The following is a 14,317-nucleotide window of genomic DNA, read 5'->3' on the forward strand; positions in this document are numbered from 1 at the left end:
GCTAAAGTTCTCAGGCTAAAGAATAGTGCCCGGAACATAGCAGATGCTCAGAAAATATTTGCCAAATAAATGACAGTTGTGCTAAGAGGGGACAGCAATTATTATATCAAACCAGGGGAAATCAGAGTCACTTCCTGCCTGAGAAGCCAGAAGAGGGTTTGTTCTCTAAAACTAGAGTTGCTGAATATTAAGTAATAATCACAATAAAGAAGAAACACTGATGCACGTGACTTAGTCGTCGGTAACTTTAAACAATGATAAGTTGTCTCTGTGATTTTTCTTATCACAAAAGCACTGCAGAAAAATAGAAAATGCAGATAAGAGAAGAAAAATTTTAAAACCACTGTTATGATAGGTATATATTCTTTCAGATTACCTTTGATGCATACATATAATTAATATACATATGTATTTTCTTTTACAAAAATTGGAAGAGCACTTTTCTGGTAATTTTTTGTTATGTCACCAGATATTTCTCTGCCACATTATTTTTAATGACAATATAGCACAATGACGGATGCATGCACAGTCATTTATTCACCCACATCCCTGTTGCACATTAAGGATACACTTTTTTTTTTCCTCTGAGAAATGATACTGCCCCTTCATGATCGAATACTTAATAAATTAAAGTGATGTCTCTACTATAGACAACTTGTCCTCAGTTGCTTTTCCTGAAGCAGCCATGAGACTGACATTGGGGAGAAAGAGGAGGAGTTTGTGTCTGCCCGGTGCAACGATAACTGACCCAGAGGAAGGAACTAAACCCAGATCGGCTCTAACTGGTTAGTGCCTGTGCTCTAATCGTCTGTCTTCCTGGGGCCTGGGCAACAGGAGACAGGTTGTGATCAGAAAATCAGATTCATTTTTTGAGGTTAAAAGGAATTTAAGAAACCATTAATTGTCATATCCTTAATTGATTCTTGGGTACTATGGAGAGATGAAAGCAGTTTTGCCCAAGACTAGAACTTAGATGTCTTTAGCTCAGAAGACTGCTAGGTTTCTATAATCACACAGGGGCTTTATACTTTCATAATTGAAGACTCTGGACAAATGGGACTTCCGGCCTCAAGGCTGACAACGGCAGGGGCAGATGCCCCACGTCTAAGCTCAAGTGCAACTAACCCAACTATGCAAGACTTTCAAAGGGATGATCCCAACTGGCCCTACAACCTTTAGCCAAAAAAGCCCATCCAAACCTTGAAAACATGATGCTAAGTGACAGAAGCCAGGCACAAAAGGTCACATCTTGTATGATTCCATTTATATGAAATGTTCAGAATAAGCAAATCCATAGGGACAGAAGGTAAATTAGTGGTTGCCAGGGGCTGGGAGGAGGGGAACTGGGAGTGACTGCTTAATGGGTCCAGGGCTTCTTTCGGGAAGTGATGAAATTATTCCGGAGTTAGATCGTGGTGATGGTTGCACGACATTAACCACTGAAGAGTATACTTTCAATGGTCAAAACAGTGAATTTTGTTTACGTGAATTTTATTTCAGCTAAATTAAAAAGAACAACAGCAAAGATCCTATCCAGTCCGTGTCCATGAAGACAGGAGACAGAAAGAGCAGATGGGTGAATGGTGATTGCTTGAAGAGTTGCCCCACTGTGGGCTCTCCCTGGGGAGGGTATGTGGGTACTTCTTGCATGCTCCGTCTCCACTCCCTGCCCCATTTCTAGCCTATGGAGCTTCCAAAGAATCCAGCCACATGCCACCTGGAGTTAAGAGAGCACAGGGGCTGGAGCTCAAGTCTCCATACGGCCAGAGACATAGTACTGGGTTCGAGATCTGGTTCTACCTTAAATCTTGGGCAATTTACAAAAACCAGCTGGAACATGTCAAAGGTCTGTTGCAGGAGTGGAGTGCAATTCCAGAGCTGGTGAGCAACGTTATGTTTTCTGCGGGCCTAGGCTGCAGTCACATTGCAAAAACCCTACCAAGAGTGCTGCCCCCAGAGTGGGCTCTCAGCAGAAAGCTTCTGCGTGCAACAATCAGGCTCCTGCAGAGCTAGATACTCCTGTGAGCTGTCCCTGAAGAACACCCGATGTGTTCCAAGGTTAAAAAAAGAGACAACTTACATGAAAAGATGCTCAACATCACTAATTATTAGAGAAATGAAAATCAAAACTATAAGGAGGTACCACCTCACACTGGTCAGAATGGCCATCATCAAAAAGACTACAAATAATAAATGCTGAAGATGGTGTGGAGAAAAGGAAACCCTTCTACACTGTTGGTTGGAATGTAAATTGGTGCACCCACTATGGAAAATAGTATGAAGGTTCCCTAAGAAACTAAAAATAGAGTTGCCATATGATCCAGCAATTCCACTCTTGGGCATATATCTGGAGAAAAATATAATTCAAAAAGATACATGCGGGCTTCCCTGGTGGCACAGTGGTTAAGAATCTGCCTGCCAATGCAGGGTACACGGGTTCGAGCCCTGGTCCTGGAAGATCCCACATGCCGCGGAGCAACTAAGCCCGTGCGCCACAACTACTGAGCCTGCGCTCTAGAGCCTGCGTGCCACAACTACTGAGCCCGCGGGCCACAACTACTGAAGCCTGCATGCCTAGAGCCTGTGCTCCACAACAAGAGAAGCTACCGCAATGAGAAGCCCGCGCACCACAACGAAGAGTAGCCCCCGCTCGCCACAAGTAGAGAAAGCCCACATGCATCAACAAAGACCCAACACAGCCAAAGATAAATAAATAAAATTATTAAAAAAAAAAGATACGTGCACCCCAGTGTTCATAGGAGCACTATTTACAATAGCCAAGATATGGAAGCAACCCAAGTTCCCATCAACAGATGAATGGCTTAAGAAGATGTGGCATACACACACACACACACACACACACACACACACACACACACACACACAATGGAATATTACTCAGCCATAAAAAAGAATGAAATAATGCTATTTGTAGCAACATGGATGGACCTAGATATTATCATACTAAGTGAAGTAAGACAGAAAGAGAAAGACAAACACCATATGATATCATTTATACGTGGAATCTAAAATATGACACAAAAGAACTTATCTGTGAAACAGAAACAGACTCACAGACATAGAGAACAGATTTATGGTTGCTAAAGGGGAGGGAGGTGGGGAGGGATGGACTGGGAGTTTGGAGTTAGCAGATGCAAGCTATCAATATTATATATAGAATGGATACACAACAAGGTCCTACGGTATACCACAGGGAGCTATATTCAATATCCTGTGATAGACCATAACGGAAAAGAAAGAAAAAGTGTATATATATATATGTATAACTGAATGACTTTGCTGTACAGAAGAAATTAACACAACATTGTAAATCAACTATACTTGAATAAAACAAAATTTTAAAAAAAGAGGCAACTTTAGATTGGTGTCCCAACTACACTTGATTACAGGAGGCGTGCTAGAATCAAATGAGACACAGAATGTGAAAGCCCCTCATAGCATATAAAGTGCTATTAAAGTGTTCATTATTAGTAAAAATGACTCCAAATCATCAAACTAGTGCTGTAACAATTTCTTGTCTCATATACCTAATTCCTTACATCTTTGATTACAACCTGAGAAATTCTGGAAATCATAGGGCTAGAAAATGCCCTGGGATTTCATCTAGTCAAATCCCTGCCCCCAGGCAGGAGTTACTTCCAATCCCAGCCAGACACTCAAAGGACCACACATGCCTAAGCACACTAGATTCAGAATCACATCAAGTGTCAATTCACTTTCTCCTATCCGTTGGAGTCATTACTGAATGGTCAAAAAAACCAATAGATTATGCCATGTGGAAAAGACCAGAGAAATATCTATGTGTCCTATTTTAAACTCCTGAGAAGGCAACTCAACCATCTGTCTTGGCAACCCATTGCAGGCTGGAACTACCCTGTCAAAAACGTCTCTCTTCTGTTTAATCTAAATCCTTCAAGTGGCGCTTCAAGCTAATTTTGTCCCATTCCATTTTCAGATAATTTGGAACACAGTTGTTTACCATCTGGGTTATAGGATTATACAATGTCACAGGGTTTTGGTGAGCCGTAAACAAAATAATGCATGTAAAACACAGAGCTCAGATCTGGCACATAATAGCCCAATACATATTTATTTATTATTACCATCATTATATTTACTAGGACTCTTTCAGTCACAAGTGACATCAACACAACTCAAAATAATTTAAGCAAAGGAGGAGCAGGAGGAAGAGGAGGAGGAGGGGAGGGGGAGAAGAAGAAGAAAAAGAAAAAGGATGCGGGGTGGAGAATGTAATTAGAAAGGAAGTAAAATTGTGCAGTGGCCTTCAGGCACTGTGGGATCCAGGACTCAAATAATGTTCACAGGGCTCGTCTTTTCCTCTCTTCTGTTTTTCAGAAAAGCTTTTTGAAGTATAAAGAGCAGGAGGGCAATGAGCAGATTCAGGTCAGGTGAGCCTAGAATAGGTTCTCCCTTCAGCAGCTGATTCATCAAAAATTCCTTCAATGACAAGCAAGTGTCAAGCAGGGTTCTAGAAGCTAAGAAAAGAGCAGTGTCCAAGACATAACATTTTACCCTTGTGGAATATACCTTCGAGTGGGAAGAGTGGATCTGGTAGAAGAAGGGGAAGGGATGCCAGAAAGATATAAAGTTATCCTCCACAAAGTAAGGTCTCACCTTAATACCATTATTACGGTCAACTCTTAGCTTTCTCTTCACCAAGCCAAGTAAACCCATCCCTTTCAAAGCTCTTTTCCCCTTGGCAAATGTGCAGAATCCCAAAAATCAGGTCTCTAAATAGATAACTAAACTTGCCTGTGGATTTGAGTGCATGTAGTTTATTTAGGCTGTGTAATCTTTGCATAATATTTCTAAGATGTGCCTTCAGCCCTAATAACATAACATTACCATTCTGTTTCCATTTTTGAAAGTCACTTAAAAAAATAATTAATTAATTAATTATATTTTTGGCTGTGTTGGGTTCTCGATGCTGCGCGAGGGCTTTCTTTTAGTTGTGGCGAGCAGGGGCTACTCTCTGTTGCGGTGCGTGGGTTTCTCATTACAGTGACCTCCTTGTTGCGGAGCACGGGCTCTAAGGCGCACGGGCTTCCGTAGTTGTGGCCTGCGGGCTCCAGAGCACAGGCTCAGTAGTTGTGGCGCACGGGCTTAGTTGCTCCACGGCATGTGGGATCTTCCCAGACTAGGGCTCAAACCCGTGACCCCTGCATTGGCAGGCGGATTCTTAACCATTGCACCACCAGGGAAGCCCCTGAAGGTCACTTTTCTTTTTAGACTATTTTCCTTTTAAATACAGGTCTTTCTCCCACGTTCATGTTTTCCTTTGAATAGGATGTTAGTTACTTAGTAAAATACTGCAAACACCTGGTCATTTATTAGTCATTTAAAAAGTATACCTCTGAGTAATTTTTACCTCTGAGTAATTTTAATCTATTTCTCTGTGTTAATCATTCTAACTGTAAAAATGAAGGCCTGGAGACCAAGTTTTTTTGAGAACCCAAGGAAGTGTGGCCTAAACTTTAGAAAATCTCAACCTCTTCCTCTCCCCTGGGAGCTCGCAGTAAGGAATGCGTTCCTGAAGCATTTCAGGCTGTAGGCTTATGATAAACTTCAACTTTTCATAAAACTGAAACTAATCTGAATCAATCTGCTCTCACCTGAAAAATCTTAATTTACCAGTGCTATTTCAGATTCATTCCACAAAAAGCCTAACTAAATTAATGATGCACACAATTCTATTTAAATTTGGCGCTGGCCCAGCAGATCTGTGCTACCACATGAATCCATTAACGGACAATGTAGAGAACAACTCTCACTAAATTCACGGTACCGCAAGTGGGTGTGCGTGTGTGTGTGTGGGGGCAGTTGGTTGTCTACATCATCGCTTCTATTTTTTAAGTAATATTACAAGTTATGTGCCCTGCCCCCAACTGTTGTTCTCAATTTGGTCCTCTTTTCAATGTCCCCCTCCCTTCTGCTTTGGTTAATATCTCTTGTCAGGGCAGTAATTTAGTTCTTTTAATCTGGATATAAGGGCTAAATGGGTCAGTTGGCTCAGTCAAATCCCATCATTAAAAACTGATCTCGGAATCAACCAAAAATGGATTTTTTTTTTTTCAAAAATGGATTTTTAATCTAAAAGCTCATCAGTTCCACTCCCCTTCCCCCACCTCATTTTGCCTGGTCTTGTCACCTGGCCTTGTCCACCCTGCTTGCAACTTTCCTAGCCTGCCTCTCGCGAAGGGATGAAGAACCTCCGCGCAAGACACCCCTTCTGTCTGAGATCAGTCCTTGTCCGGCGCGAACAAATTTTGAAAAAAAAAAAAGTCTGGCTCTGGGATTTTTTTTTTTTTTTCCTTTAAGTTTAATACTCTTATCTTTGCCTTCCAGGCTCCAACCGTTCTTTCCTGAGCTTCTCCTTCGCGAACGGGGGACCATCCCTGTCCCTGATGCTTCCTCCTGAGTTAGGAAAGGGATAGAACTTTCCCAGGGAGGTGCGGAGTGTCCCCGATGCGCTTTCCCGGTTCCTTTCCCCTAGCAGAGATCCTGTTGCACCGGGGGGAACGTGCCCCATTTCTTTGCGCCCCCCCGACCCCAAATGACGGCGGAGACGGAAGGCAGCTTCTGTGTTTGTTTTGTAAACCTTTAAAACCTACTGCACTCAGCGCTTTGCGAGCCCCCTTGGCCTTCGCCCTAAGCAAGCCGTAAAGAGGTCGGGGAGCTCAGCGGACTGGGTGGGAGAGGGAGGCGACCTGCGCTGCCGCGACGAAGTGGGTCTTGAAGGGTGCGACCTCTCCCTCCGGGGCTGGGCGTGTCCCTTAACCTCCCCCAACCCTGTCACCCTGCTGACCCCGGCTGGGCTCGCGGACGCGATTGGCAGGAGTGCGCGAGCGCGTCCTCACCCCGGGAGACGCCAGCCCCGGCCTCAGGTGTCGACCCCCCGCCCCGCCCGCGCGGCCGCTCTCTAGGGACCCGGGAGTCGGGGGAGGGTGGTGGAAGCGGCGGCGGAGCTGCCGGGTGGGGGCAAATGGGGCGCCGGCCGCTGCCCCGATTGGCTGCGCCGCCGCCCCCTCCCCGCGCCGCGCGCCCCCGGCCCGCAGCCCGGGAGCTGGTTCCCGCTGGAGGGAGGACGTGCGGGGGCGGGACCGGTCTCCCCGCCCCGCACCCGACCCCGGGCGCGCGGGGATAAAACCCGGCCGGCGCCGCCCGGGAACCCGGGCCCTGCAGCCTCCCGTGCGCGGAGAGGCGGGGCCGGGTCCGACCCGCTCCCCGCGCCTCCGCCCCGCGGACCAGGCTCTGGGAGCAGGGCGCCCCGCGCGCGGGCACGCGACGGCCAGAGCGCCCAGGCGGTACCTTCAGCAGAGCAATGAAGAGAGCCGGGGAGAAGCAACCGCAGCCGGCCGAGACGTTTCCTGCGCCCGGGGTTGCTGCCGCCGCTGCGGCTGCCTGAAACTCCCCAAAGTTGCGAGCCAGCGAGAGGCTGCCGCCCGCCGGGAGCTAAAGGGAAAGGAACTCGTAAGATGCCGGAGTGACAGACAGACGCACAGACCTGCAGAAGACACCACCGTCGGCGGCCTATCCCCGGAGCCCGTGAGGCTTCCCAGCTCTGTGAGTTGCTTTCTTGATGGGTGGCTTGCTAAGTATTTCCGTGTAATTGTTTATAAGATGCGTTTGTATATTTTTGTGACTCTTGGAGAGAGTTTAAAAAAAACGACGCAGGATGCACCTTGAAAAACAATTCAGTTTCTGACATTGAGACGGTTGTGTTGATAGAATGGGACTGTAAATGTCTGTAAGCAGGAGTAACCCAGGAAAAATTGCATCCAACAGTAAAAAGGATACATAGACTCCCCAGTGTGAAAAAAAAAATCCTCCATTTCAAAAGTTATTGGAAAGAAAGCCAGATTACTCTTAAGGGTTAACTAGTGCTAGTTAACTTTGCTTTTTTACCCCTCTTTAAATATTGATTGTTTACCAGGTTCACTGGTGGGAGGCTGAGCTGGTGGAAAAGGCGCCTGGAAGAGCCTTAGAGGCGACCATAATGTCTTTACGTTTACACGCACTGCCCACCGTGCCTGGAGTTGTCAGACCGGGCTGCAGGGAACTGCTGTGTTTGTTAGTGATCACGGTGACTGTGAGCCGTGGGGCCTCCGGGGTGTGCCCCACCGCTTGCATCTGTGCCACTGACATCGTCAGCTGCACCAACAAAAACCTGTCCAAGGTGCCTGGGAACCTTTTCAGACTGATCAAGAGACTGGATCTGAGTTATAACAGAATTGGGCTTCTGGATTCTGAGTGGATTCCGGTATCGTTTGTAAAGCTGAACACCCTCATTATTCGGCATAACAACATCACGAGCATTTCTATGGACAGTTTTTCCACCACTCCAAATCTGAAGTGTCTTGACTTATCATCCAACAAGCTGAAGACTGTGAAAAGTGCAGTGTTCCAAGAGTTGAAGGTTCTGGAAGTGCTCCTGCTTTACAACAATCACATTTCCTATCTCGACCCTTCAGCGTTTGGAGGGCTCTCCCAACTGCAAAAACTCTACTTAAGTGGAAACTTTCTCACGCAGTTTCCCATGGATTTGTACGTTGGAAGGTTCAAGCTGGCAGAACTGATGTTTCTAGATGTTTCTTATAACCAGATCTCCTCCCTGCCGATGCATCATATAAATTTAGTGCCAGGAAAGCAGCTGAGAGGCATCTACCTTCATGGAAACCCATTTGTCTGTGACTGTTCCCTTTACTCGTTGCTGATATTTTGGTATCGCAGGCACTTCAGCTCAGTGATGGATTTTAAGAATGATTATACCTGTTGCTTGTGGTCTGACGCTAGGCACTTCCATCAGGTGCTTCTGCTGCAGGATAGCTTTATGAACTGCTCTGACAGTATCATCAATGGTTCCTTCCGTGCCCTTGGCTTTATTCATGAGGCTCAAGTGGGGGAAAGGCTGATTGTCCACTGTGATAGCAAGACTGGTAACGTGAATACCGATTTCATGTGGGTCAGTCCAGATAACAGAGTGCTGGAGCCCGATAAAGAGATAGAAAACTTTCACGTATTTCCCAATGGAAGTCTGGTTATAGAAAGTCCTCGTTTTGAGGATGCTGGAGTGTATTCCTGTGTTGCAATGAATCGGCCACGTCTGTTAAATGAAACTGTGGATATCACAATAAACGTGAGCAATTTCACCATAAACAGATCCCATGCTCACGAGGCATTTAACACAGCTTTTACCACTCTTGCAGCCTGTGTGGCCAGCATTGTTTTGGTACTTCTGTACCTCTATCTGACACCGTGTCCCTGCAAATGTAAACCCAAGAGACGAAAAAATATGCTAAACCAAAGCAATGCCCATGCATCTATTCTCACTCCTGGCCCTGAAAGCGATGCCCCCACCGATGAACGGAAGGCAGGGGCTGGGAAAAGAGTGGTGTTTTTGGAACCCCTGAAGGATACTGCGACAGGGCAGAATGGGAAAGTCAGGCTCTTTCCCAGTGAAACGGTCATAGCTGAGGGCATCTTAAAGTCCACGAGGGTGAAATCTGACTCAGATTCAGTCAGTTCAGTGTTTTCAGACACACCCTTTGTGGCGTCCACTTAATTTTGTGCCTGTATTTTTATGATGTAGTGATTGAATCTCTTCATATTCAGCTTTGTGTGTGGTCTGCAGAAATAAACAGCAGGACAGAAATGGGGTTGTTTTGTTTTTCTGAAATACAACCAAAGGGTCTCTTTCCCTGGTTAATAGGAAATGTGCTAAAGCATTTAGGTTTGTGCCAGAGGAAGATGGGGTTGTTTTTCAGAGTTTAAGTTCTAGATAATATCTTAGTCTTTAGCACCACTGATAATTTCAAAGCTGGCCTGGAGGTGATATGACTGACACTGTTCTTTTACTCAGGATTCTTGAAAGAAAAAATAAATTCCAAGTATTAGTATTCTTAAAAAAGAGATTTTACTAATTTATTGGGACCAAAGTTGAGTTATGTTAAAGAAAAGTGTTGTGTTCATTTTTAAAAGATGTAGAAGGAAGAACCAAGCAGCAATTATTTATAAAGCACAAAGTAAAGTTAGATTTGGGAATAATTCGGTTCATGTCATCATTGCAGACCAGAGTAAATAGACTATCCTGATCAAATTTACTGAGCAGTGCCGCATCCCATATGGTGTTAGATAAATAGTACAGTCAAGGTACATTTGTTTGACTGTCTTCTTCCCATTCTGTACATTTCCTATCTTTGTGCAAAAGATCTTACTGAAAGTTTAAAGCCATCATTATTTGTTGCCATAAATATGTAGGTGTCAGTGCCAGAACGTCTGAGTAACTTCTTCAACCTTTGGTCTAGGAGACTAGTATTTGTTTATATGCTTGTGTGAATGTATGTCTTAAATTATATGAACTGTTAAAGAGATACCACTGTATCGTGCTTTGGACATTTGAATTATTGTAAATATATGTGTTCTGCGACTTGATGTTCTGTTTTATTTGCCTATTTAAAAATATACATCTAAGATGTTTTATGTGATCTGATTTTGCTACTTTTGTGTTAAGCACCCTCTATAGCAAATACCTCTCCAAATTTCTTAGAGTTACAGTACAGAGTTTATTTTTTTTTTAAAGAGGGAAAAAGGCTCTAAAGTGTCCTACCCAGTTTATACCTTCTATATCACATTTTACTCTGATACCATTATACATTTCAACGAGGTTTGGAAGATATTTAAGCTCTGATTTTGGAACATGTGAGAGCCCCGGAGACCTCCTCCTTATTCCCATCCCTGCTGTGAGGTAGTCGAGTACCCACTCTTGACCTAGGTTTCCTCAGGTATGAAATGAAGATTTCAGACTAGGTGATGTCTAAGGTTTCTTCTACCCTGGAATTGATGACTTCCTGGTGGTCTTAGCTCCATTACAGACTTGGACTGGCTCTCTGAAAATGTACCATACGCTGATGGAGGACAGGAATGGGATTGGGACAGACTAGCGTAGCACTGCCTAGCTCCGAGGGGCTATGATTTTGGATCATCAAGTCCAGCTCCTTTCCTTTCTCAGGGATAAATGAAACCCAGAGAGGGTTGTGGGTCGTCTGAGGCCACACAGTGAGTTAGTGACAGGGTTTCGAGGAGAGCTCAGTTTCGGGATTCTTCCTGGCGAAGATAAGAGTCAAAAAGCGGTTATTTTTAACGATGGGGACGGAGAAGGAGCCAAAGAGACAAAAGAGAGGTCAGAAAATGGCAAAGGAGAATGAATCAGGCATGTGTTGTCCCTGGGGCCAAGAGAAGAGAATTTTTAAAAGATGGAAGTAGGCAACAGTTACAAATGTTTGGAGAACTGGAGAACCAGATGACGAGGGAAGACTGACTTTGGCAATGGAGGTTTTGGGGGAACTGGGTACTTGGTGACAGCTTGAAAAGTGCCAAGCCAGGCTCCCAGTGGCAGACGCTGGTCAGCTGGGGGTTAAGGAGTGGGTGAGCCGTCAGGATGTGTGCAGAGGGAATAGGATGTTAGCCATTGCTTAGTCGCATTAACAATTCTTTATTGCCCAGTGTTTTTTTTTTTTTGAGGTGGACCATATTTAAAGTCTTGATTGAATTTGTTACAATATTACTTCTGTTTTATGTTTTGGTTTTTGGCCCCGAGGCATGTGGGATCTTAGCTCCCTGACCAAGGATCGAACCAGCACCCCTTGCATTGGAAGGCGAAATCTTAACCACTGGACCGCCAGGGAAGTCCCTGCCTCTGCCTTTTAAATACAGACCTCACCGGTTAGATAAGATCCTTCAGCCCCAAAGATATTACAGGAAAACATTTTTTTTTAATTTAATTTTTTCTTTTTTTTTTTTTTTTGCCACGCCGTGCGGTTTGCGGGATCTTATTAGTTCCCCGACCAGGGATCAAACCCGTGCCCCATGCATTGGGAGCGTGGGGTCTTCACCACTGCACCACCAGGGAAGTCCCTATAGGAAAACATTTTATTCCAGTTCCTGCCATTTAAGTAATTAGGAAGAATTCTGTGATCTGTGTGACCTTTGAAATCATCACTCCTTTCATCGTTCATATTTGGAGAATCTCAGACTCAGAGATGCTGTGATTTGTTCAAGGTCACAAGGGAATCTGGGCACAAGGGAAAACTCTCTCGAACCACTGACACTCTCCAGCAAGGGGAGGGGCTGCCTCCAGGGGCCGTGGTCACCCCAATGCTGAGTGTGAAAGAGCCTGGCTGTCAGGAAGTTTGCAGAGGATCTCTGAATTCAACCTTTTCTCTTGGGTCCTTCAGCCCTCAAACCCTCGCTCCTGGGAAACGCATGCTGCCTTTGGCAAGGGGACATGGACAGTGGGGCGTTTGGAGAGCCTGATCTTGGCTGGTCCTAATCCAGATGCTTGGTTAAAGGATGGGCTGAGCTGAGATCAAAACTAACATACTTACAACCAAAACAAAACATATATATATAAAAAATGGAATCACTTTGCTGTACATGTGAAACTAACACAACATTGTAAATCAACTATATTTCAATAAAAATAATAAAAAAGAAGACAAACAAAAATCCTGAATGCTGCAAAGCAAAGCTTTGTTTTGGACAGGAATAGGGAGATGCGGTGATGTAAAGCGTAGAACTGACTGTTACGATGTGGAATTTTAAGTTCTTACGTGTACCTTTTTTTTTTTTTTTTTGGTAGAAGCCTGATCACGTGTATTTTAAATATAGGAACAGAACTAATTTGTACTTTATAAATTTGTTCCAGTCAAAACTTTTATATAATTTTCCTTCTAAGTAATAATCTGGATTTATGTAAGTGGGTTATTCTTTTAAGGTACTTAGTATTTTTTATTACACAGTTGTGAGAGAGGTGGATACTCATTGGAAAAAATCAAGCAAAGATCATTGATGTGAAATTTTCCTGGGCTTACAATATTTTTTCACTATAATTAGAAGATATTAGGTTCACGATAAAAGACTGTCTAGTCAATCATGAGTTACATTTTTAAAATACACTTTTAAGACTTATAATCTGAACTAATGGCCTAAAACATTAATTTATAGTTAACTTCTGCATGAATCCTCACTGTTTGGCCTAGAGAGATTTAAATATTAAAAAAAATTTTAAATTAATTTTTAGCTCTGATTGCTTGAATTATTTGCCCAGAAAACATGTTTTCTTTTCATTTTTCTAAATAAACATTTTTCTGAAATGTTAATCAGAAGGGACGTAGGTGAAACTTATGGGGGTGGAAACATAAGAGGGCCAAGAAGACACACAATCCAGATTCTAAAAAGACGTCTGATTTGGATCAACCTGCTAAGCACTGTTAAAAGAGGATATAGCCTAAACACCCTGCAATATTGCTGGCTTTTCTTTGCCATGACTGCTGCTTGATGATTGTCACCTTTTAGTGTCATCTGGTTTACCAAGTGGTCTAACAATAGGTCTAAACCCAGGCTTCTCCATGGGATCACAGGGGAAAGTTAGATAAACAAGCGTTTCCAGCAGGTACCCTCTACACATTCCCCAACCAGAGGTTCTGGTTCAGGCCACCTGAGGTAAGGCCTGAATATCATATATTTTTTTGAAATTTCCAAATAATTATGCTTCTGCTTATTTTGTTGAAACACAGCCAAAAAAAATGGGGCTGTAGCAAATTTTGCGTTTGGGGCTCTGTCAAAATACATTATTATTACTTGCTAATGGATTTATTAACAAAAAGAATTATAGCGCTCACTTAAAAAAATTCTAACATGTTGGGAAAACGAAAGAGTGATTCTCCGATACTAAATAAACTCTAGAGTAAATTGTTGGCTATAATTTATGATTTCTATTTTTCTAAATTATGAAATACAGAATAATTACTTTGAGATGACTAGATCTCTGATTCTTTCATTTTTTAAAACGATTTTTGGCTTGAAAGCAGCAACAGCAGATCTGGTTCCTAAGAATGAGCTTTGGGGCTTTCAAATTTGATTAGATCATAGTAAAGTGAAGGCATATTCCAAAGATATGAGTGCAGATTTCAGCTACGGAGAACAAACTTCTTTGTTTTTTCAATATATTAGAATAATATTTTTAAAAGAGAGCAGTGAAATTCTTTTCACGGTTCTCTCATCCATCTTTGCCCAAGAGCCAGCCCCCAAAGCCATATTTTTTATCTTTTATAATATGAAAGTTAGTGTGGAAAGATGATGGTAGTTCACCCTTGCAAGTATTATTTGTTAGTAACATATAAAATGTAGAACCAAAAACTCTTAGAATAACCTCTTGACTAGTTCAGAGGACTGCTTACAGGACGATTGTTATTTGTGAATAGATTCCAGAAGGGGA

At 43.4% G+C, this 14,317-nt stretch overlaps 2 protein-coding genes across 2 annotated transcripts in view; one reads left to right on the forward strand and one right to left on the reverse strand.

The window, feature by feature from the left end:
• Positions 1-7,410, reverse strand: part of PCED1B (PC-esterase domain containing 1B) — a 143,599-nt gene extending 136,189 nt beyond the window's left edge. The window contains exon 1 of the mRNA XM_057557576.1: positions 7,351-7,410. The gene's annotated coding sequence lies outside the window, so the exon portion shown is untranslated. The remainder of the gene's footprint in view (positions 1-7,350) is intronic.
• Positions 7,005-10,526, forward strand: AMIGO2 (adhesion molecule with Ig like domain 2). The gene is made up of 2 exons (XM_007179239.2): positions 7,005-7,605; positions 7,976-10,526. Exon 2 carries the CDS (start codon positions 8,039-8,041, stop codon positions 9,602-9,604), a length of 1,566 nt encoding a protein of 521 aa, XP_007179301.2. The 5' UTR covers positions 7,005-7,605; positions 7,976-8,038; the 3' UTR covers positions 9,605-10,526.
• The last annotated feature ends 3,791 nt before the right edge of the window (positions 10,527-14,317 follow it).

The sequence above is a fragment of the Balaenoptera acutorostrata genome, chromosome 11 (genome assembly GCF_949987535.1).
Source record: "Balaenoptera acutorostrata chromosome 11, mBalAcu1.1, whole genome shotgun sequence".
NCBI lineage: Eukaryota > Metazoa > Chordata > Mammalia > Artiodactyla > Balaenopteridae > Balaenoptera > Balaenoptera acutorostrata.

What these genes read in the sequence shown, in the direction of transcription:
- AMIGO2 (XM_007179239.2), top strand. Translation starts at nt 8,039, where the DNA reads ATGTCTTTACGTTTACACGCACTGCCCACCGTGCCTGGAGTTGTCAGA.